Raw genomic sequence first — 23,677 nt, 5'->3', positions numbered from 1 at the left:
CTGGAAAAGGGAAAATGAGGAACATAACCGATGAGTTTCAACTTGGATGATAGGTGTCCCCATGTTGTTGTCGACTTCCGCTTTCCAGAATTGCACTCCAATTGCTCAGCCCCAAGGAAGCGTTTCATTTCATCGGTAGTCAAAGCAGCTGGGGCGAAAGGGCCTCAGCACCATGCCTAGGCTAGAAAGGGAATGGGACTCGTAATACTAGTAGTTAGTAATGATAATTTATCAAGGCCGCCATTCCACATATTCACATTCATTTTGCATAACTAACGAGGTCGGTAATATTGGCACTTCTGTCTCCTCCGCCCGGTGGGTGGTCTTGTCGCACTGTTGGTAAACTGCAGGGAAGTATGTCGGTACTTCATTGGCGAGAGCGAGATTCCCGGTAGCCATGGACCGCCCAGCTCTTTGCGTCGCAGGTCACTCCGACAGACTCGAACCTTGAGGGTGTGCGTATCCAAGTGTGCGGCTATCGGACGACATTAGTGCTGCGAGAGCGTTTTTGACCTGTGAGGTTCACGCACAAGGTGAGTAGTTACAGAGAAAACAGTAAACGTACTCCATATTTAATCGCTAAATATATATATATATATATATATATAAATATAAAATAATAATAATAATAATAAATAGAACTAATTTTGCCCGATTTCCCTGCGTCCTTCAGGCCCCAAGGGAGTGATTAACGCCAAAACGGACGGCTTCAGCAATCAACACCCAAATTTAAAAATATTTCTGGGAGCGGACATGACTCACCATTGGTCTGAAGCTGAGCCCCAGGAGTCTCCTTGACTTGTGTGACTGGGCGGGGAATCGTATTTTGTGCGACGTCGACGACCTACACGTTAGGCGGTCGATTGGCGGGGAACTCTGCGGGCGAAGAGGGCACTTCGGGACCCTTGGCCTAACCACAGTTGATCTCGTCCGTCCCAAGGCCAGCGACAGGCCCGGCAACAGAACGGCGGCCTGGGTCTCACTGCAATCATTCTTCAGCCCCCGTTTTAATAATCATAATATCACCGCTAGTTGGACGGATCTGCCGATAGGGCTGAAGCACTAACCCACCCGTGAAGCATCGAATGTATGTCAAGCTGGGCTTGCTGACCCAGCTCCAGGGCCGCTGATCCACCCCTCGTCCACCTTGCCCTGCTTGAAGATGTGTGAGGTTCGTGGATCTCCCTTTTCTCGACCGCGTTTCCCGCCCAGACGATGCGTTCTCCTCAGTCTTTTGGTATTATCATAGTTAAATCAGCTGCACAATTTCACCTGCTTCCCCCGATGCCCCTGTCGCCCACGGTGTCGGGAGCTTGGGAGAAACCCCAACCGCGTCCTCAAGCACCAACCCGCTGGAACACGCACCCTCACGCCCCGCTCGAGTATGCATTGAAGAAAACTGGTTCTAACCCTGTCGCAGTTGGCTCCTAGCCATGGCATCAGTTTATCCAGACTTAGATACCCCCCTTCTTAAGGTCAGCCGGCCCGTTGCAGCATGCTCCCGGTGCCGCAATGCAAAGATCAAATGCGACGGCAAGCTGCCCGCTTGTTCCGCCTGTGAGAAAGCAGGAAGAGGCAGCAGCTGTTCCGGCGCCACAGATAAGTTTGCCAAGGGCAAGGAAAGAAGCTACGTCGCCTCGCTCGAAGCCCAATGCGAGCGACTCGAAAAGAAGATCGAAGCCACCAAACGACGTCAGCAGGGAATCGTTGTTGCGCAGGCTGACCGGGAGAACGTCGGCGTACATGCAACGCCGACGGCTACTACTTCATCCTCCAACGGTGGAGATGCTACCTACGGCCAGGAGTGTTCTGACATTGATGATTTGGTCGGCGATTTTGGCTTTTTGTTCGTTGCTCCTCAAACCCAGAGCCCTCAAACCCCCTCCCATTTCACGAGCTGTGTTATGCTTACGGCACTTACAGGGCTGTAAATGCGACCTCCAGGGATTTCTATGGAATCTGTTCTTCCACCTCATTTGCCGGCTTACTCCTTACCGTTGCTGTCGCGCAACCACTGCCGCGGCCAATCCCACGCATCGGGTTGCCGCCCCATTCTCAGGTTGCGAGTCTTACCCTGAGCTACTTTGATAATTTCTATCCATTGATGCCATTTTTGTCAGAAACAAAGTTCTGGGCTTCTGTGGATGCTATCTACCAAGATAATGGCCGCTTTGCAAATAGTCACGATCATTGGACGCTACGTATGGTGCTGGCCATTTCCGCCGCCTCAAAATCAAGACTTATGAATGATCGAGACAGTCAGATAGCAATGTCCCATGTGCACGTTGCACTTGGTCATTCCGAAGATGTCCTAAAGCCAGGCACCATTGCCGGAATCCAGGCCATCTTGCTTCTCGCACAGTATTCCATGCTTAATCCGGGTCATTTTAGGACATGGTACCTTATTGGGATCGCAGCACGGGTAGCCACTGACCTAGGCATTCATCAAGAGCACGCCTCCGCAGCCTACCTCGACAAAGCTGTTTTGGATTCTCGCCGAAGAACTTTCCACTGTGTATATTCTCTCGATCGGTATGGATCCGTGTTCCTAGCCACTCTATTTTTCCTTTGCCTAAAGGCTAACACTAAGACATGCGGGCATAAGATGCGTGAGCACAGCTTTGGGTCGGGCATTTTCATTTTCGGATGACTCCATCAACGTCCCATTTCCACCGGATCCGCCGCTTTCTGCCCCCCCGCCGCCCTGGCACAGCGGCCTATTTCTCAGGAGCATTGAACCTGCATTGTGTCTCTTTCAAATACGCCACTTTCAATCGGCTGCTTATCAAGACATGTTTCTAAGTGGGCACCAGCATTCACCTACTGCGCAATCGTGTGCCTGGGAACGTTGTTCAGCGGCAGCGACCTGGTTCCAAAATTGTCCCAAAGACGCACCAGCGCATTTCTCTACCTTGTTTCACCTCGAATACCTTTACACCCTTATTCTCGTGCTATCTCCATCAAACCGCTCTCCAACAATCAGCGAGACGAATCAAATTCTTCTTTTCGAATATTCCATCGACTTTATCTCCCAGCTATATAATGAAGTTACAACCCCAACAGCTTTCGCCCCACTTCTCACATACATAGATATCGAACGCACCTACTACGTAGTATGCAAATTATTCAATCTTCTCCGTCAAAATCATCATGAACTCTTGCGAGACAAGGACGCTGAGCAACGAAAGCTTCAAAGTTCACGTCCTATTGGAGGAGCTCTTCCCGCACCATTAAGAACGACCGCCACATGCCGACAAGATTCGACAAAGCGGGCCCTAACATGCCTATATGAGGCACATTCGATATTCGAATATGCGTTCCGTCGTTGGAATGTGCGCTCCTTATTGGATGGCTTCAATCACAGCTCCACTGAGCTTCGAGCGATGCTGTCATCGATGCTCGAGCAGCAGCAGCAGCAGCAATACACTCCACCTGCACATGGAGCCGTTAAACAATCGCGTTTGCCCAGGTACTAGCCTGATTAGTGGCCGACAACATCAAACAAACATATCTTGGATATCTGGCATCTACGGAGAACACGTCTCTTAAGGCGTCTGTCCAGCTATTTAACGGGTGTCTATCATTTCTATACATCTTCCCATGAGACATATAACTGGGACTCCCTTTGTTTCGCCCGTTTAACTAGCTTCTCGATTTCATTTGTTCTGCAGAGGAGGGGGTTGTGCCCCCGGATGTCATGATCCTCTGACGCGAGCATTCCTATACATTGGCTTGGATGATCAAAAGCAGCCCTATCCGTTCTGCCTTTCTCTTTGAAACTGTTTAATTTTCTGCCATTACCCTTGATGGCGATAGCAGGTATAGCATAGCGCTTTTTAATCAAAGTTCTCACATTTCTGTACATGAGCACGCGCTTTCCTATGCATATATCCACACAGGCTGCACTTGCCTCGCACATTCCTGCAGCGCGCAATATATGAAACGTGCAGAGAAAGAGCAAGCCAATGGCCGACTTCATTCCCGGGAAAGCCAGCAGGCCATCCGATCATAACAAGTCGACCATCTCAACGATGATATTCACGAGCCCTTGCGCAAACCACCGCCGGAAGAGTTCGCCTCTCGACTAGGACTGCAATTTTATCTTTTTAGGCGCCTATCGCTACACTACAAAAGAAATGTATTGGCCATTGGCCTGGGCGATCTTCACCACAAGCAGCCTTGTGACCCATGGTAAATTTCCGGCCCTTGAAGGAAAATCTCACCTACTAAAAGGCGTTACACTTCAGCTAGATCAATAACAACACATGCCGCTCCACCTGACGGTGGAAAGAACCCGCAGATCTCCAAATCAGGCCTCGAGACCGTCGAGACGAGCCGTGAAGGACTCGACAAACTCCTCTCTACAGATTCTAGTGACGGTTTTCGCGGCGATCCCATCAAACCATACGGCGGTAAAGTTCCAATACATAGGAATAGTCTCCTTCGTTCCGAGCAATTTAGACGGTTGGTCGGCGATCTACAGACCTGCGGCACGGATCTCCTCTCGTATGGATCTGAAGATTTCCTCGCAAGATCTACCGAAGTAAAAGGGTCAAGTATAAGATCTTGTCGGGAGGCGATATTCACCTTCCTCAAATGGACCAAGGGCGATAATCCGTACCTGAATCTTTCGAGCGTCAGTCGTGCACAGTTGATTAAAAGTGCGTTAGATGGTGATTGCGGATGTGCGTATCTGCCCAGTTCGCAGCTGACGTTTTCGAGTCTACGCCATGGACATGCAAAACGAAACAATATCGATGGCATGGATGATCCTCCCGCTCATGGTCACACTCAGTTTAAAGGATCATCAAAGATACCCAGGGCTAACCCACTTGAGATCCCCGATGTGCCAACTCCATCACATCTACAAGCTTGCGAAGAGAAAATGTGTAGAATCGGCGACTTGGACAAAATATGTACTCAGCCCAAATATCGAATGACTATGGCTGAGATCGGGGTTTGCAAGATGTGCTACCCCAAAAATGAGGAGCAGCTGCGACTTTACTGCATTGTCCGTGAAAAACGGGAGAGGAGGGCCTTTTTTGTGGCGTCTGCGATGGTAGCCATATTCGCGATCGGCGTAGCGGGGGTAATCGTTTTTAATGACTGCGTTCAAAAAAGAGCGAGAGAGGCATCTAGCAATATGGGAGAGGGAAGGATATATCCGCTTCGATGCTGCGGTCTCTGGGATTTTCTCAAACGGCCCTGGGCTTCACGGGTTTGCGGATACTTCAAGCGCGGCAGAGAAACAACAGGTGTCGAGGGATCTACATTCAACAGAACAACCGTTACAGAGGAGGCGGTACTTGCTAAAACTTTCGAGGACGGAAACAGCACGAACGCCGATCATTCCAACGGGTACGAACTCGAAACTATCGATCCTAGGGCCCTGAACATTTTTCAGAGAGTCGGGACGTATGGGAATTGGGCAATAGAAAGTACAATTCCTGCTGTGCCTCAAGCCGAGAGACCCAATATTCAAAGGCGATTCGCAACGACGAACGTCTCGTCAGCTTGGATGTCTTCCAGAGAAAGCTTTGACATCGATGATGTTCCATCCCCGTCTGCGTGTCCCACAGAACCTATCTCTTCACTTCAAACTGGCAACGTTCGCAGCGAACGCTGAACGATATGATTGGGGGCGTAACCGAAAATAAGATTCTTGTATTGTGAGGCGAAACAACGAGGAGTCAAGCTGCGGTTGGCTGTCATAGGTGGCAAATTTTGTTTTGTCTCAGCTAATCCCTTTTTGAGTCCAGATCCTTTGTTCGTTACTTGGGTACTTCGTACTGAATACAAATACTCCCTAGTTACACAATATCAGACAAAGCTCTAGCAGTGGGACGATTTACCTCAGGATACAGTCATCATTCCCATGACTTGAACGGCAAAGCATATTCCCTGGTCGAAGAAAGGAGGCCATTCTGTGGAGTTGAGAACAATCTGTAGTCGACCGTGATCACCAGACTCGATATGTCTAACTCCCTTCAGCAGTTCAGGAGGGTTAATCATTTTCCACTCCTAACAAACTATCTAACTAAGTGATGTCTGAGACAAGAGATACTCCACACTGTCAAACTACACCAATGACTCCCGAAGTCCTTGTTCTTCTCAGCTTAGGTTGAGATATGCACATATATGTACTCCGTATATCCGGAGAATATAAGATATTTCATACATGCCTTGCAAGACATTGTGCATGCAAGCCCCGCCCCGTCTCCCATTTTAAGTCATGAAAACATGAGGTTCATTTCACATATGTACTCTGTACCCAATCCTCAAAACAATCGTCCTACCTTTGATCTTTGCCAATTTCTTTCTTTCTTTCTTTCTTTTTTTTTTTTTTGCCTTCCTCTTTGGCTTTATAGATCCTTCGTCCTCTCATCGCTTCCCTGGATCCAGGCGTCCAGCTTCGCGCGATCTCTCACCTTAAATCCGACCTTGAACTGCTTTGGATCAAGCGTCAAAGCACACTTGTTGATACCGGCCTCGAGACAATCCAAGATCGGATCGTCAGCGCGGTTCTTCGCCGGAACGATTCGGAACGCGGAGATGAGGCGCAGGAAAGCGGTGTAGAGTTCTCGGTTGGCGAGGTGGGAGCCAGCGCACATGCGGCTACCAGCGCCGTAGGCGTAGTGTGGTGTTCCTGCACCATCGGAGACGTTGAGGTAGCGTTCGGGGCGGAATTCGTAAGGGTTCTTGAAGTGGTTCTCGTCATAGTCGGCGGCATAGGCGTTCTGTGAAGAAGACATAAGTGAGTTAGCGTTCATAGCTGGAGAAGGGACAGCCAGGATGGCACTTGTGGGGAGGGAAAATACCATGAAGAAAGTAGTTCCAGCGGGGATAGTTGCTCCCTTGTATTCGATGTCCTTGATACTGACGCGTGGTAGGCAGATGGGGATGACGGTCCAGAATCGGAGAACTTCCTTGACAAAGGCCGTGATGTAAGGGACTTTCTCTTCGACGAGACATCGCTCCCAGGCATCGCCATCGGGGTAGACCTTCATGATCTCCTGATAAGCGCGTTCCTGGATCTCTTGGCCATGCGCAGAGGCGAGATAAGCGATCCCCATAATCAAATTGCCGGGAACGGTATCGAGACCGGCGGACACCATAGTCAAACAGATAGACTTGAGCTCAGCTATATTGATACAGTCAGCGAAAATGCCTTAAGAATCATTCGAACTACAGAAAAAAAAAATACTCACCTTCATTGAGCTTGGCCTCTGGATCCTTCAAAATATTTCCGGTAATACATGGTTTATCGGTGCCCTTCGCAATTCGGTCTCTCAGCATATCCAAGAGTAAGGACAGATATCTATCACGACGCTCTCTGAACTCCTTGGCTTCATTGTTGCGGCTGGGCCATAGCCGCAGCAACGGAATATAATCCTGCCAGTTGTTGCTGGTGCTTCGGAAGTTGCTGACCACGCGCTCGACATGGCAAATTTCCTTCAAGAGTTCGTCTTCGATGCTGCCATCGATGCGGATACCGTAGTTCAGGGTCAAACTAGTGTTAAGGGCAAAGCGCTGGAAGTATGGGTTGGGGTCCACGTCCACGGTTCCATCTTTGCTGTCATTCAGCAACTCCTTGATGCTGACTGTGGATTCGAGGTCGATGATTGGCATGTATGATTGAACCGCAGGACGGTTAAGAGCGGTGGCAGCGGCCTTCCGGCGGCGCTTGCAAGATTCATCCCATGGAGAAGTGCCAATGGTGAACCCCTGTGAACTTGAGACGACGGTATGGAAAGTATGAAGAGTTGGGCGGGAGATTAGGGATGATTGGTGAGTGATCCAAAAGTGTTTGACGGAGTCAAACGTGTTTGCAAAAATGATTCTCTGAAAAGGAACAAGTTGACAGTCAGTCAAAATTCTGGATCTCACTCCTCTAGCATGGGGGTTTCTTCACGTACTTTATTACCAAGTCGGACCTGGAAGACCTCTCCGTATTTCTTCACCCAGCCTTGGGCCTTTTTCGCGTGGGAGTCTCCGAGCTGTATCAGGTTCCCAAACATCGGTACGCCTGGAATCTCCGGGAGATTCTTGATCTTCGGGATGTCGGTCTTATTCAATTGCTTGATCACAAAGTAGACCACCGCCACGACGGCGATGGCTATCGTCTGATAACCCATGTTTGGCAACCTGTGCACCACCGCTCTCAGAGATTCAGACCAAAAGACGAGCAAATTGAGGTGCTGGCTGACCGGGGTGGAGATACCGATGGGCCGCTGCAAGCGAATTCGGAGGAGTGCTCTCTTCCCTGAGCCTACATGCAGAGAACTAATCCAGCCACCGAATAGGTTGTGCAATATCCGAGTCTGCAGCTACGGGTCACAGCGAGTCTTGAAAAGAAAGGAAGGTCGTACCGGGATCAAATAAATACCCAACAATGCAAAGGCCGGAATTTCGACTCAGCGTCATGAATGGAGGCCACGGGAGTTCGTGAGAAAATACGTAACAGGTGCTGCCGTCTCAACCTATTTGACTTGGGGCGTCCCCGCATTTACCCACAGGCCCGTATAGAATCTCGCTGAGCGCGGAGGTGTGATTCGTACGGAATTCCGCACACGATGATTCTACAGCTCAGAATCCCATTCTGAGGGACGAAAGCCAAGCATATTTCTATGCATAACTAAGCTTCATCGAAGGTAGAATCTCTGACTGCGGCCACGCCGGCTACAGTATACGACCCCTTAAACGCGAAGCGGCAATTGCGACGAACGACGGGCGATGATGAGAAAGCTGCACATCCCGAAGCTGGCCGGCGCGCCCGGGCTCAACGCCAAACCCCACACCACTGCAAACCTTCCCCGGCGTTTCCGGCTTGGCGCTGGCCCGTGCGGCAGCAGTTTGATGGCGCGGAATTTCCGCCGTTGCGCGTTTTCCCCCGCATCAACATAGCCGGATCGGGAGTCGGGCGGCGGGCGGTGCCGACGACGAAGCCGAGAGCTGGCAGTCAACGCGCACATCAAAGATGCCTTTCTAACTGTCATGTAGCTAGCTATATACTCTGTACAGCAACACTGATCTGTTCCCGGGAGCTACGGTGATATCTGTCGTCCAAGTGCCCCAGCGGCTAATGCCACTTGAGGGAGCCAGATGTCCTCCGTACAGCGAGCTAGAAATCCCCGATCGTTGGCAAACGGCGAAGAGATCCACTTGGTGGAAAAATCGACCCCATACCTCACGCGCCTGTCATCCGCCCAAGCGACAACGTAAGGTTTCATTCCGCACTTGGAGCTGTACCCCAAACCCAAGCTTCTTGCCCAGGATGCAAGCTTTTCCGTATGCTTCACTCGAGATGGCGGTTTTGATAAAAGACTTTATTGGGAAGGGGGGAGGAAGGGCGGAGGAGGGAAGAACGCCGAAATAAGGCCGTTGGAGAAGTCGATCTGATGCTAATATCCACTTTGGGCTACGGGGCAACTAGTCACTAAATTACTCTGCGTTTACTACGTACTCATCTGCAGGATTATGGCTCCGCATAGCAAGCCAGATACGGAATGCAGACCATCAACATTTTGAATGCCTTCCATGGAGATCATTGCCGCCATGTGATAAGCTTGGGAAAAATTTAGTCTTTCGATAACGGGGCTTTGCATGATTTTCATCTCGCATGGCGCGGTGGATATCTACATCCCTCGCCCCTGTGAGAACCGCCATCATCCAGGAACCGCATAGATGGAATTCGTGCCGCTGGGCCGACTGATCTTGAATATCGGTCCAGGCCACCGATCCCAGTGCCGTCGACCGGAATGCCCTCGCGCGCTAGGTAGCGGCAATTGGGATGGCAAACACAGCAGGGATTCGAGGTGCCAATTTATCCTGCTCCTCTGCGAATGGGAAGATAAGAAAAAATCAATATAAGGGACTGGATGATACCCTCTTGAAGAAACATTCATATTCATCTCGGAAGCGAGACTCGCGTGCATCCTCAACATAATGATACGGAACGATACCATGCTGGATACTCTGTACACCTCACAAAAAGAAAATAGATCTCAGGCGTTGAGCGATAAGTGCGCACCTTATACGGAGTACATACAATGCTTGATTGTGAGTACAGATACAGACACACATGAAAACTCCAGCACCCTTTGATCAGCATGTCACAGGATTTGCTACTGGCTTTGGCTATAGTGAAGGCTACTCACACCTTCGCCCGTTATCAAAGCCCAGCTCGCTTGCGGCTTCTACTTATCTGGATCAAGATATCGTTTTGCAATGGTCGAATTAGAGCTAAAAGTATTGCTGTTTCCCTGCAGATGTATGGTTTGACAGTTGAAGTGAAGCGACTTTGTCTTGTACGACACTACATGTGTGCGGTGTTTGTTGGAACCAGATGGGTGACAAAGAGCGTCGCAGCAGGCTCAGCTTCGGCTCAAATTGGAGACGGAAAGCTTTGAAAATGAGCGGAAAACTCAAAAAGAGAGATTTTGCTGACCAGAATCCCGATCAGCGTCAGAATGGCAAAACGAGATGTTTCTGGTTTTCAGCTTGTCCGCCTAGCATTTCAAAACTGGCCGTGAATTCGTATTTGCTGACCAGTCTCCCGTCCAACATGAGGGTCACAGCAGATTCAGTGACAAGAAATAGACAAATGAATCCATGGCCGAGGAAAACCAAAGCGCCCTAGCACCGATGCACGTGAAACCACGGAGCAGTGAACACTTACCAGGCCATTACTCGCTAGGCTGCTCCTAGTTGAGTCGACGGATCAAATTGCTTGCAATACCAACTCGCCTTGCCAGTTTGGAGGAGTGCATTCTCAAGCTTCTGGAAGGCTTGGCGGAGCATGCACTCGTCTTGGCGATGCATGACAGCTGAGCGAGCAGCGATGAGGGCGTCGCGCAATATGGCGCCATCAAGAACACACGTCGAGCTATCCAGACAGATCATGCATGCGGATGCACGGCGAGGGAAGGCGAAGGAGCGCTCTACATGCAAGGATCAATACTACATTATGGGGGTAATCATCTCATGGGATCATCCCAGCCAACAACTGTGGCTTGCCCCTAATCTTATATGGCTCGACGGAAGACATGGCTTCTAGAAAAGAGAATTCCATCCTTTTTTTCAGCAGGAAAATTTTCACTCCACCTGGGCCGTGCATTTTAACAATCTCAACAAAAAAAAAAAAAAGAAAAAGTTAAGTTTTCATGATCCTATATTACTTATAGGCCGGCATCTTAAGACAATCTGAGCTCCCCTTCTCATCTCATTGCTCATTTGACGAACGCTTTTCTGTAGAGCTATCATCCGATTTGTCGGAAGATCTGTGAAGTTACCTTCGGAAAGACGAAGAATGTGGAGGGAAAAAAAAAAAAAAAAAAAATAAAAAGAAAAGAAAAGAAGACAAGCACTTGTGTGAGTTAGTGGCGGGTCACCTAGCATCAACGAAAAATCGACTTCTCTGTGCGATCACGCAAGAGAATAAAGTATGGGATTCCGAAGTAACTCGCTGGTACAACTCGATGACGGTGTGGATGCGGGTGAAACAATCGTCGCACCAGTCAGAAAATGTCTGCTTTCCCAACCGCGACTCCCTTCCGGTCGATCTATGGAGAGCGGTGAATGCAGTCAGCCGCAAATCGATGTGAAGCACCCACATGAAATGCCGACCGTCTGAAGGCGTGATCTCAGGCAATGCACCCCCAAGGTGCCTCGCTTCAAGGTTTGTTTTATCCAGCATATCGCTGTCAAGGTAAATTATGATCATCTCAAGATCGAGATGCTGGTTTATTTTATTTTACTTTATTTTCCTTCCCTGCCTTTGCATTCTTTTTTGCAATGCATCCACCCAATACCCCCAATATCTTACCTCTTTCAAGTGGTGTTTTTTCTCGAAATTTCTGCTATCTTTCGAGAAATCATAACGGGCGCAAGTAATTCGAGATAAGGACTCTCGTACGGAATATTTCCATGCTCGGTCAAGTCACTTAATACCTGTGGCAGTGAACCCGGTTTTGCCCTGTCAGCCAATTATGCGGCTAAATAATATGTTGGTTTTGAATCCCGGCGGGAGTTTTAACATGGATACCCATGGGAGATTCCATAATGCGATTGCGTATGTGTGGCCATAATCTCTTACCAGGGGTATCTCGATCTTATTGGACGTTGGAATTCACACGAGCCAAGGTCGTAACTCGCACTCTGGGGTTCCCACCCTCTGATTCATCTTCTGGACGTCTCAACGGCGTTCCTTTTTTTCTCCACGTTTGGCCGCGAATTGGTTCGCGTTCGCCTATCCTCCGCTGTAGATCCACATGGTTGTTCTACGGCGTCAACCCTTGGAACGCTTCTTTGCGGTGGGGGGCATTTTGTTGTCCGGTATTCAATACGGTCAAAACAATTTCCTCGCACGTCGTCTTTCACTCACAAAATAAAAATCTCCGTCCTTGAGTAAAAGAGCAAAGAGACGAAGCATCCTTCGTATCTTTGGCAGTCGATGAGCGATTCGCGAGCGAATCTGGGGTGGCATTGCTTGGCAAAAGCTTCGTCTTCAGCGAACACCCCAAGGAGGCGAACTCCCGTCAAATTGAAAGCATGGTTGTGTCCACCTGCTGCTGGAAGCGTCAGGCATTGCTGACCCTGGTCTCAGGCGCTATCAAAAGGGGGGGGGCCTCTGGTCATCATCCACGCGCCATTGAGCACCATAGCCGCCCCTTGCTCGAGTGTTACATCGAAATAGCCGTGGCTCCACATAAGATTGGTCGGTGGGTACGAAGGAAGGAAATCAGCAGGACCCGGTACAAACAAGGAAGCCCGGGGAAGCAAGGAGGTTATCCACATATAAAAATTGGAAAACAGTCTTTCAGACGGAGCTGCAAAAGCTGGTGGAGTGCCAACAGGTTATCTTCAAATTCAGCCTCCATGGATTTTGGACGAATATCGATACCGGTATTCGTGCGAGATGGGAGGCATGTATCAATCGATACACTCACAGGTAACGCGACCAATAGCTTCTAAGGAAAAAGAGAACCGAAGTGATGGAGTCATCACCATAGGCACGACGCGAAAACGAAACCCCACAGATTTAGCGAGGGCTAAGCTTTGGGGAAACAAAACGGGCTACATGTCCTCGAAGTCACTCGGAAAGTGCGAGAGGCGATTTCAGACCTTCGGCTATTTCAAGTATTCAAAGTTATCAGCCACTTAACTTACCATGCCGTGATGGCGGCTGCTAGTAAACTGAAGGTGGTAATTCGTTCGGACAACTTAATTCTGATCAAGTTCCCCTCGCCGAAAACGTGTAACAACGCCCGGGCGTACCCCCTTCCCCCTGTTGCATCACTGAGCGCTAGTCGTCGAGTTAACTTCTCCAGCTTTGGTAGCTTTTTTTGTATATTTGCGTGTGGGGTGCGGTGCGGATGGTTGCTTTCGACGAGGGCGCCGTAACTACAAGCCAACTAACATCTGGAACGACACAGGTGGCCGCACGAGAAGCCCAGGGATCTGTGAGAAAGCCGACTTTAGCCCGCGATGCTACTCACCCAGAAACGGAGATAACATTTGCTCTCTGCTGCAAGCAACAAACGTCTGACCACCCTGATGGTTTTTGATGATTGGCGCCCGCCAGGCTAGGGCCTAGGAGGTAGGTTTGTAGCCGCCGCCCACTAAGCCACTTTTCCCAGGAGTTGGATCCCCATGTCTACCCGTTTCCCACCACGGAGACCATTTCCTGCTTTTTATTGTCTCAGATTGTGGATCCGATGTGACCTCCTCCCGGGCTATTCTCCGCTCGACCAGCGGAGACCAACGTGCCCATGCTTTCCCCGCCGCGAGATGGGAGCTTAATATATCTTGTCCTGTTTCCCTCTTCCTCCCTTCCTTGGCCGCCTTTCCTTCCGTCCCCTTAAACCTGTCTGCTACTTTCCTTCTCCCTTGGCCACGTTGGACTAGGTTACGTCCCCCAATTAACCCACCATGTCCGACAGCGACGTCAATGTCGACGTCACCTCGACGGACAATGAAAAGCGACCAACCCCTCCAGCCCGGGTCTATGGCCTGGCTGCCCGAGTCGATCCTACCGTTACCTTCGAGGAATTTCGCTACTGGGCGAAGCTCCAGCGTGCGGAGGAACGAGAGGAGAACCTTCGATATATCGAAGAGCAGGGCCCTATGACGCTATCCAAGATGATCAAAAACCGATTCTCCCACGGAATCCACCATGAGAGGAAGAAGAAGGAACAGAAGGAAGCAGCCAGACGGGAAGCGCTACAGGTCACTGCGGAGAGTAACGGCGAGCAGGAGCAAAACCCGAAACAGACCGCGCGTGAGGAGACGATGACAGTGACGGAGGAGGAATGGAAAACAGCCAGCAGGGCGCTCAAGACAGCGGGCTGGGGCAGCGTTTTCTATCTGATCACAACCGATATTCTGGGCTGGGAGACCACTGCGTATGTAATCTTCTCTTTGAATGCGTCCGTTCACCCGAGTTCCAGGCCTAGTCTAATCTGGCCTTGGGGAAATCTAGGTTCGTGTTCTCCAGTGTAGGATTCGGCCCCGGCGTGGCTCTGTACATCATCTTCGGTTGCTTCGCCGCCCTCAGCGGTTGGATCTTGTGGAGAGTTTTCCTAGGATTGGACTCGGCGCAGTATCCAATGGTTTCATTTGGCGACACGTACTTTCGCGTTTACGGCAGGAAGGCACGGCACTTCATCAACGTAGCACAGTCGCTCCAGCAATTTATGACGGTCGCAGTGCTTATTCTGTCGAACGGTATCAAGATCGCCCAGCTGTCGAAAAGAGAGATCTGCTTTATCGTCTGCATGATCATCTTCATGGTAGCTGGCATGATGTTTGGCAGTATTCGTAGCTTGCAGCACATCGGATGGTTTGCCAACGTGTCCGTCTGGGTTAACATCATCAGCTTCATCATCATGTGAGTACCTACCTAACTATGCCTCTTGCTGAGAGGGAGATAATGACTGGCAATAGCATGGTGGCAAGTGCCAACTTTGGAATCGATTACGCCGCCGTCACGCGGTCCACGCTGATCAAAGAGATCGGGCCCGTTCGGACGTTTGCAGGTCCTCCACCGGACCAATACCAGCAGCAGGCGCACGGCTTCGCTGGCCAGTTCAACGGTGTCAATCAGATGGTTTGTACGTATCGCCGCTCTCTTTTTCCTTTTCTGCAGCTTCCTCTTGCCAGCTTGCGTTGACGCCTTTGGATCGTGATATTAGACAGTTACGGTGGTGCTCTCCTCTTTGTCGCTTTCATGGCAGAAATGCGCCATCCGTGGGATTTCTGGAAGGGCTTGCTCTGTGCCCAGGTCTTCATCTGCCTGGTCTATCTGTTCTTCGGAGCCTTTGTACGTCAGCGACGTGTTCTAATTCTCGGGGTTCGTATTGATCTAACCTCATTCCTCCAGGTCTATGGCCATTACGGCCAGTACTCAGTGGCCAACCTCAAGAACGTCATTCAACCCCGCGCACTTCAAATCGTCTGCAACTCCCTGGGCCTGATAACGGCCTCGATCGCATGTTGTAAGTAGCCATCCCGTGCCTACCCCACCACCCCCAAAGAAAAAAAAAAAAAAAGAAAAAGCATGCGGGCGCTGAGACATTTTCGGCTTGACTGACCGCTCCTATCTTGGTAGTGATGTACTTCAACGTCGGCATGAAGACGGTCTATATTGAGGTCTTTCAGGAGGCCTTTAAATTCCCACCGATCACGACGCGCAAGGGACGATGGATGTGGTACGCCCTCGGTCCCGTCTACTGGATCGTCGCGTTCCTCGTGTCGGCATCGGTGCCGAACCTGAACGGTATTTCTGGTCTCGTGGGCGCGCTGCTGATCCTCAACTTCACGTACACGTTCCCGGCCTTCCTGTACATCGGGTTCAGGTGTCAGACCGATGCGGCGCTGCCAGGAGAGGGATTCGACCCGGCGACGGGCGTGACGACGAGACTCGACGGAGGATGGAGGCGATGGCTGCGCGGCTACAAGAAGAGCTGGCCAATCAACACGCTCAACCTCTTCTACGGCCTCGGTGGGCTCGTGTGCTCCGGGATGGGGGCGTGGGCCGCTATTGAAGGGCTGAAACAGGTCTTTGGGCCCGGTGGAACCGTTGCCACCTCGTTTGGGTGCGAGCCACCAGTGTAAACGGCCGAAACGCAGAGACGCTGGTACTATTCATCATGGGACCGCCCACCCTGCTTGTTTGCTTTTCCCCCCGCCCTTGGGTTTGATGGAAAGGGATGGGAATAGTAGGCGGTTTTCCACGAAGTAATTTGACGGTGGGTACTGAGAGTCTCCGTGCAAAAACAAAGGCACACGAAATGAGGATTATATGTGTGTAGAAAGTGCTTTGACATGAAAGGTACTAATGAGATATACTGTTTGTGTACTCCGTATATATATTCCTAAAGCAAGTACCCGTAGCGAGAATTGAAAGCTTGAAAGGTGAGTTCAAAGTCATCGTGTTTGCTGGAGAAGAAGAAGAAGAAGAAGAAGAAGAAGCAGAGAGAGGATTCTTTTCCACTCGTCCAGGAGGTTCATACTTTTTTGGATGGGAACCTCAAATGACTCATTTTGGGGCTCTCCGATGCGGTGGGGCACGCAAAGCTTTGGTGGTTTCCCCAATCGGGTTTCCGACTTCTGGGCCAGTTGCTTCCCTCCTGATTGGGCAATTCGCCCTGGTAGCCGCCAAGAGCCGCGCGTGATGGAGCCTTTCCCGATCGGGTAGCACTAACCCTAACACCTTGCCCTACATTCATAGCTCTGCGTGCCTTTTTTTTTTTCTTTTTTTTGCGTTTCCTTTTTCCCCGCCAGAAATCTTCCCCCCTCCCCCCAGTTTCTTGGCGCGTCCCCCGGCCTGACCGTGCTGTAGTGTGGGGGAGAGAAAAGCGAGAGAGAGAGAAAGAGGAAAGCGGCAACCCAAACCTTTTCCCCACAGCACATCAAACCTTCCATTCTCTTGCGTTGTCAGGCGCGATTTCGACTGGCTGCCTACCCGCTTTCGGATGTTTTTTTTGTTCTTTTTTTTTTTTTTTTTAGCGTCGTTCCTGCTCTCATTTTTGGGAGAAAAGCTCTTTAGCTTCTCATCCAAAAGGCAGGCGCGGAATGTTTCCCTCTTCTAGCGACCATTATGTAGCTTTTCGCGGGGAAAAGGTTGTGCTTCTTCCTGGTTGTCGGGTCTTTTTGGCTCCCTTGGCTCCATCTGAGCTTGTGCGTTGCGTGCGTGCGTTTGTGAGTGTGTGTGGACCGGCAATCCAGCAGTGAAGCTTCGAACCCCCGTCTGAATACCGGCCGTTTCGGAGCTGTCGATGACGGCTTCAAGGCCAAGGAATGTATGTATATGCGTTTTGCTTCCAAGGATGCGAAAAGGAGCGGAATAATTCCTCTGGTGGATCATGCCCATGGGCAGAAGAAGGTCAAAAAATATCCCAACCCTTGGGGGGGGGGGGATTCAAACCGGAATGTTCTCTGCGATCCGTTGTCTGCATGGGCCATTGCTTAAAACCCGGGGGATATGCTTCGCTGTCTTTGCCTTTTTACTTTTTTTTTTCTTTTGTCCTTTTCTTCAATTTGCCCTTGCTTTTATTTGACTGGTTGGTTTTCTTCCGGCCTGGTGCGAAACGGTTTCCTCGTTAGATAAGCTGGGGGATCGACTTAACTACTCCTTGTCTTCTTGCTCGATTTTCGGCTTCTTTTCGCAGGTTGACCCAGCTAGCCAAGAGCTTGCCTGCGCAACAATTCTCGCGCTGTGTGATATTGATAACGGACGACCTTGTTCTTTGCGTTCGTCCTGAATCCTGCATTTCCGCGGGGGAAGTGCCCAGACAAATTGCTACATTGTCCTGCTTCCCTGGCCCTTTGCTTCTTTCTTTTCTCTTTTCTCTTTTCTTTTTCTTTTTATTTTGTGGGTAAAGATCCTTATTCCGGAGCAATTGCACAAAAGAGTGGATTAAGATGACTGACCCGCCCTAAGTTGATAGTCCCGGGCGAAGCTCTCTCTCCCTTATACTTTTATAAAACACGTTTCTTCAGCGACCACACTCCGCCTGCGCAAGTCTTACCGGCTCACAGGCCAATTGGTAGCGGCCTTGGCCCCTTGCGATAGTTACTGGACCTTCACGTCCTTCCACCACGGCGAACTATAATCGGCGAAACGAAAAATGCCGGATACGAAAGAAGTCATCGACGAGGCAAACTCCAAGGAGACGGTCTCCGAGGTGGAATTCGACCCGGCCGCAGAGAAGGCCCTCCTGTGGAAATGCGACATCTGGGTTGTGCCCATCCTCTTCCTCCTCTTTCTGCTGTCGTTCATCGACCGTATCAACATCGGCAACGCACGTCTCCAGGGCCTGGAGAGGGACCTGAACATGGAAGGCCACGATTACAACATCGCCCTCTTCATCTTCTTCATCCCGTACATTCTTCTTGAGGTTCCCAGCAATCTTATCCTCAAAAAGGTCGCGCCCTCTACTTGGCTCAGCGGCATCATTGCAGCATGGGGTACGTATTTTTTTTAATTTTCTATTTTCTATTTTGCTCATGAAGGAGGAGCGTGGGGGAGCTCTTTTATATTTAGCTGGAGCTCTTCTGACGGGGCATTATCATAGGAATTGTGACAGTTTGCCAGGGTGTCACCCATAGCTTTGCTGGGCTGGTGGTGTGCCGTTTCCTCCTCGGTGCGTTCGAGGCCGGTTTCGTCCCAGGTATGTTATGTTATGCTTATGCGCCTTCACTCATGTAATGATCTAACAACGAGCCCCAGGATGCGTCTACTTGATCTCGATGTACTACAAGCGACATGAGCTCCAGACGCGAATCAACCTCTTCTTCTCTGCTAGTATCATTGCGGGTGCTTTCAGCGGCGTGAGTATACATACCACCTTGCAGTGCTCATATCTCAAAACATGGGAAAGGAGGGAGGCTAAGAGGCTAACGCGAAATTCAGCTACTCGCATACGCAATTGCAAATATGGACGGAGTCGCCGGCTACGGGGCCTGGCGTTGGATTTTTATCCTGGAAGGGATCGCAACCGTGGTGATCGCCGTCGCATCAAAGTTCATCATTGCCGACTGGCCGGAGACGGCTAAGTTCCTGAAGGAGGACGAGAGGCGACTCCTGATCGCCCGGCTGGCCGCCGACAACAAGGGAGCCACCATGGATCGCCTCGATAGTAAGTCAATCAAGCGGTGCTTGACGGATGTCAAGGTTTATCTTGGGTAAGCACACAGATCTCTGAACAAACAGAAAAAAGAAAATAAAAATAAAAAGAAAAAGAAAAAAGGAAAAGAAAATTAAAAATAAAAATAAAAATAAGAAAAGAAAAAAGCGCATGAGGCTAATTGGGGCTAACGGGGTGTTAGGATCCTCATGTACTTTGGCATTGTGAACACCGGGTATGCAACCTCGTTCTTCACGCCCACGATCCTGAATCAGTTGGGATGGACAGAGATCATGGCCCAGGTGATGAGCATTCCTGTCTTCGTGGTGGCCACGGTGGTCACTCTTGTGTGCGCAGTGATCTCGGACCGCATGCGACACCGCTACGCGTTCACGTTGCTGGGCTGCGGCGTCGCCACAATCGGGTATGTGATCCTGATCTGCCAGCACAGCGTGTCGGTGGGTGTGCGGTACATGGCGGTGTTCATGGTCACCGCGGGAGGGTTTGTGGCACAGCCGGTGGTGATGGCGTGGGTGAGCAACAACATGGGCGGGCACTACAAGCGATCGATCGCGTCGTCGATGCAGATTGGATTCGGCAACAGCGGCGGGCTGGTGGCCAGCAACGTGTTCCTGAGCAGCGAGAAGCCCGGCTACCCCACGGGTTTCGGGACCAGTCTGGGGCTGGTGTGGATCTGCGTGCTGTCCTGCACGGCGTTCTTCTGGTGGTGTCGCCGGGAGAACAGGATCAGGGATGCAGGCGGTCGCGACTATCGGTTCTCCCTGCCGGAGGATGAGCTGAACAACATCGGTGATGACCATCCCACCTTCAGGTTTACATATTAAAAAGAAATAATACGGAGTACATATAATGGAGTATATAACAAGGGTGCCTCTTTTGTTTCTTTTTTCCTCTCTTTTTCCATTTCTCATGAGAACCCTACCATTCAGCTCACTCTTTTCTGGTTTCATATAATTATTTATTTCCTTAGTTATACTCTGTATGTGGTTCGGGGTTCCTGTATATAATAAGTGCAGAACCAAAACTTTTCCCCCCAACTAAGGCCCTTCGTATAGCCATCCATACGGAGCTCTTCCATTTTGACTCTCTCAACGGCTGCGGGGTAATAAATTGACTGGCGCCTTGGCCTGGCTGGGCTGGCTCTTTCTCTCTCTTTCACTCCTTCCTCTTCTTAAATTTCAGCCCGGAGAAGCTCTCCGCCTTTCCCCGTCCGGCAGCAGCAACCGGCAGCGAAGTTGACGCGGTGATTGGCCTTTCCTTTTCTTTTCTTTTTTTTTTTTTGGCCAGTTCCAGCAAGCAGCAGCAACCTTGCAGCAGGCGCGCATCCGCCTCCCTGTCGCGCTCCTTCCCTTTCCCTTTTCCCTCTTACATACCCCACTCCTTCGCCGCCAGTCCCGATGCAGCCTAGCGCCACGCCCCGAAAGTTGGTCTAGACGGGCGCCGATCGCGGGAATTCGAGTGGACCAATGAGGTCATGTGTTGCCATTTCCTTTTCTGCCAAGGTTCATGTCTTGCTTTTTTTCTTTTTTTTTACTTCTTTTTTTTCCCCCTTCAATGGATGAACTGGTGGAAAAAAAGGGAGGGAAGGAAAAGTACTCTGTAAAGTGAGAGAGGTACAAGAAAAAAGGTGGAAATTACCTTTTTCTTTTTTTTTCCCGCTGTTCCTGAATCCAAAGCTTGGAAAGTCGCCACCTGTTTTGTTTCTTGTGTTGTTTTTTTTGTTTTTGAAGAAGAAGAAGAAGCTGCTCAAGTTGGAAACGGGAAGGAAGTCATGATCGCTTCGACTGACGACAACAACTGACTAATCAGGTCGAAGTCAACTCTTTTTTTACATAACCGGCCGACTTCGCTGCTTGGGATTTGTTTCCTCCGTATTGAATCCCGAACGAGTGGGAAAAAAAGACGGTTTTTGGTTTCTCTTCTGCTTCTGCTGCTGCTACAGTTTTTGATTTCTCTTATTTATTTTTATTTTCGTCGCAAATTTGGCGGGATTTGAAGTTTCGGTTTCTTTTTTTTTGAAAAGATCCCCTTTTTCCTTTTTTTTCGCCTCCTTCCGAACAACGGCTCGGGTTTATATAAGGAAAGTTACACTTTTTTTGGGAGATCTAAGACAAGAATCGTCGTCGTCCTTCTCTGGTATTTGTGCTGCCTGGATTGCGTCGACAGAGTGTCGCTTGTACTGAGACCTCCCTGAATGATTCAAAAGCGGCGCCTGGCGACGATGCTGAGGATTGAATGACCTCGAACTTCCTCCCGCGTCCTCCTTTTTCTTTTCTTTTTCTTTTTTTGCTGCGCGTTCCAGATAGGACCCTGGCATCAGCCTCAAGGCTAAGAAAGATATAGAAATTCCTTTCCTCCGGGAAGATCCAGCCAAGATCAATCACCAGTTTTTTTTCTTGAGCGTTTTCTTTATATTCTTTTTATTTTTATTTTTATTTTATACCGCGCGTTTCGACTGCCCATACGGAAGCCGAAACCTCCAAGTGTTTTGCGACAACAAGGGGAGCAGGCCGTTCCCTCGCCATGCCGACGAATATCCCGGGCCAACTTCGTCCGGCCTCGCAACCAACGCGAAAGGAGGCCGAGGTGCAAAAGAGAAGACTCCGCCTCCTCCCTCGCCCCATCAGAACGCTCTCCTTCTCCTCCAAGAACACCTCTCCGTCCCCGACCACCCTGTCCTCGCCCGTTCAAGGGCCAACTCGCGCCTCCGCCTCTAGAACCCCTACGACCGCGCTCACCACTCCTTCCTCCCCTACTCCATCCCCCTCGAAATCACACCGGCCCGCCTCCTCCGCACGCAGATACTTCCGCCCATCCGCTCTAAAGAAGCTCTTCACCCCCAGCTCCTCCGCGACCACGCCACAGAAGGCGCAGCCACGGTCACACCCACAGTCGCAAAAGAAACACGGCCAAACCAAGAACCAATCCCAGATCCCGACGACCCCGACCCCGGTCCCGGAGCCGCCGCCGGCACAACGACCCCCCCTGAGCCGTCTCTGCCAGGCATCATCGTCGATCCTCACGTACCACCGCAACAGGATCCTCGACAGGGACGAGCGCTCCGAGCGCTACTGCAAGATCCCCCTCACGCAATGGAACCTTGAAAGTCTCCAGTCCGAGCTGGCCGAGATCCGGATCCGGGAGACACTCAGCGCCAATCTCGGAAATAGCGGCGCGAACAACAAGAATAACGACAGTGATCGTGGTCGTGATCGTGATCGTGATCGCGATGATGATGATGATGATGATGATGATGATGATAATCCTCGGCGCAGAGATTACACCACCAGGGATGAAGCGGGAAAAGTTATACTTGACGACGTCGCCACCGCTGCCGGCGCGGCGCGGGTCTTTGGCGGCCAGGCGAATTATAATTGTAATGGTAATAATAATAACGGCATCAACATCAACATCGGTGGTAACATGAGCGTCTGGAACAAGCCCTCTTCGAGCCCGAGCCGGCGGAAGGTCGAGGATTCCGTTTTGCCATGGTTGGAAGCGATGCAAGACTGATTCCTTTTTTCTTTTTCTGTTTTTCAAGAAATTTTGTTCTTGTTATATTTTTTTTTTCTTTTTTCCCCCAAGTCATATACTCCATATACGACTGATCTTCTTTCTTTTGGATGATATTACTGGTGTTTATGATGATGTTGAATTGTTGGAAGATATCCCCTCTTTTCTTTTTACATGTTTTCTGGTATCTTTTCTCTTTTTTTTTTTTTGGGTCGCGGACGGGGTGGCTGGATGTGAATTGGGATTTCAATGACGAGTATGCGTCTGCCTTGGATAGACACAGGGCCTGCTCGTTTTGTTTCTGCACTTGTTTCTTTGCCTGCTTGTTGATATACCCCCCTCCCCCGTGATACTCTCTGGCACCACAGTAATGCTAGACGGTGCAGCTTTGCTATCTGTGCTTTTTTTATTTTTTTATTTTTTTTTTTTTCAAAGTTCTCAACTGGATCGCCTCTCCATATCAAGAACAACTCCGGATTGTACTATCACAGAAGAACACGGGGTGGGAAAGAAAATCAAAAAAGAATCACAAACCAAGATTGTTTTTCTTCCTTTTTCTTTTTTTTTTCCCTTCAACAAGCAGGGCTGTTTTAAAAGGGGGGTTTTGCTCAGTTAGGGCTTGGGTGCGTCATACTGTGATTGTTTTTATGACTTACATGCTTATTCTACTCTGAATCTTGGTGTGAGAGTGACAAGAGGATACAATCAACAACACTATCCATGACATTTTCTGAGATACATGTTTCTTTTAACTTCTTTTTGGACCATGTCTGGTGTCGAAAGGTGTGATTTGCCTCTCTCTGGGGACCGGAACCAAAAGACTTTATGCATGGACAGAAGGGCGAGGGGTGTGGATACAATTCATCTTTTTTTAATTTTTTAATTTTATGTATCCTGAATTCTATCGCACCGTAACTTGACACATGCGTAACCATTTATCTGACATAGAAGACAAATCTCTCATCCCATCTCATCCTCATCGCATCTCAGGTGTTGGGCCCGGGGGCGGAATTCTC

The 23,677-nt window shown here is 50.0% G+C and overlaps 7 protein-coding genes across 7 annotated transcripts; 6 read left to right on the top strand and 1 right to left on the bottom strand.

The window, feature by feature from the left end:
• The first annotated feature begins 810 nt into the window (after window positions 1–810).
• Window positions 811–3,833, top strand: D8B26_006692 (uncharacterized protein). The gene is made up of 4 exons (XM_003070140.2): window positions 811–1,171; window positions 1,421–1,846; window positions 1,924–2,532; window positions 2,606–3,833. The coding sequence occupies exons 2-4, from the start codon at window positions 1,434–1,436 to the stop codon at window positions 3,474–3,476; spliced, it is 1,893 nt and encodes a 630-aa protein (XP_003070186.2). The 5' UTR covers window positions 811–1,171; window positions 1,421–1,433; the 3' UTR covers window positions 3,477–3,833.
• A 303-nt stretch (window positions 3,834–4,136) lies between these two features.
• D8B26_006691 (uncharacterized protein) lies at window positions 4,137–5,626 on the top strand (the record flags this gene model as incomplete). Its single annotated transcript, XM_066125261.1, has 2 exons — window positions 4,137–4,191; window positions 4,248–5,626. The coding sequence occupies 2 exons, from the start codon at window positions 4,137–4,139 to the stop codon at window positions 5,624–5,626; spliced, it is 1,434 nt and encodes a 477-aa protein (XP_065981343.1).
• Window positions 5,627–6,104: 478 nt separating this feature from the next.
• On the bottom strand, window positions 6,105–8,586 carry D8B26_006690 (uncharacterized protein). The gene is made up of 4 exons (XM_003070139.2): window positions 7,917–8,586; window positions 7,209–7,842; window positions 6,819–7,141; window positions 6,105–6,737 (listed from the first exon to the last, which is right to left on the bottom strand). The coding sequence occupies exons 1-4, from the start codon at window positions 8,133–8,135 to the stop codon at window positions 6,363–6,365; spliced, it is 1,551 nt and encodes a 516-aa protein (XP_003070185.1). The 5' UTR covers window positions 8,136–8,586; the 3' UTR covers window positions 6,105–6,362.
• Window positions 8,587–13,929: 5,343 nt separating this feature from the next.
• On the top strand, window positions 13,930–14,499 carry D8B26_006689 (uncharacterized protein; the record flags this gene model as incomplete). The annotated part of the gene is made up of 1 exon (XM_066125260.1): window positions 13,930–14,499. The coding sequence occupies one exon, from the start codon at window positions 13,930–13,932 to the stop codon at window positions 14,497–14,499; it is 570 nt and encodes a 189-aa protein (XP_065981342.1).
• Window positions 14,500–14,606: 107 nt separating this feature from the next.
• D8B26_006688 (uncharacterized protein) lies at window positions 14,607–16,297 on the top strand (the record flags this gene model as incomplete). The annotated part of the gene is made up of 5 exons (XM_066125259.1): window positions 14,607–14,887; window positions 14,944–15,110; window positions 15,192–15,319; window positions 15,380–15,494; window positions 15,608–16,297. The coding sequence occupies 5 exons, from the start codon at window positions 14,607–14,609 to the stop codon at window positions 16,111–16,113; spliced, it is 1,197 nt and encodes a 398-aa protein (XP_065981341.1). The 3' UTR covers window positions 16,114–16,297.
• Window positions 16,298–18,128: 1,831 nt separating this feature from the next.
• On the top strand, window positions 18,129–19,972 carry D8B26_006687 (uncharacterized protein; the record flags this gene model as incomplete). Its single annotated transcript, XM_003070137.2, has 5 exons — window positions 18,129–18,468; window positions 18,576–18,671; window positions 18,731–18,831; window positions 18,914–19,185; window positions 19,330–19,972. The coding sequence occupies 5 exons, from the start codon at window positions 18,129–18,131 to the stop codon at window positions 19,970–19,972; spliced, it is 1,452 nt and encodes a 483-aa protein (XP_003070183.1).
• A 1,699-nt stretch (window positions 19,973–21,671) lies between these two features.
• On the top strand, window positions 21,672–22,661 carry D8B26_006686 (uncharacterized protein; the record flags this gene model as incomplete). Its single annotated transcript, XM_003070136.2, has 1 exon — window positions 21,672–22,661. The coding sequence occupies one exon, from the start codon at window positions 21,672–21,674 to the stop codon at window positions 22,659–22,661; it is 990 nt and encodes a 329-aa protein (XP_003070182.2).
• Between the last annotated feature and the right edge of the window lie 1,016 nt (window positions 22,662–23,677).

This window comes from Coccidioides posadasii, chromosome 3, assembly GCF_018416015.2.
Source record: "Coccidioides posadasii str. Silveira chromosome 3, complete sequence".
In the NCBI taxonomy this organism is placed as follows: domain Eukaryota; kingdom Fungi; phylum Ascomycota; class Eurotiomycetes; order Onygenales; family Onygenaceae; genus Coccidioides; species Coccidioides posadasii.
Note: the sequence above shows the minus strand (reverse complement) of the source record. Positions and strands in the feature narration are given on the sequence as shown.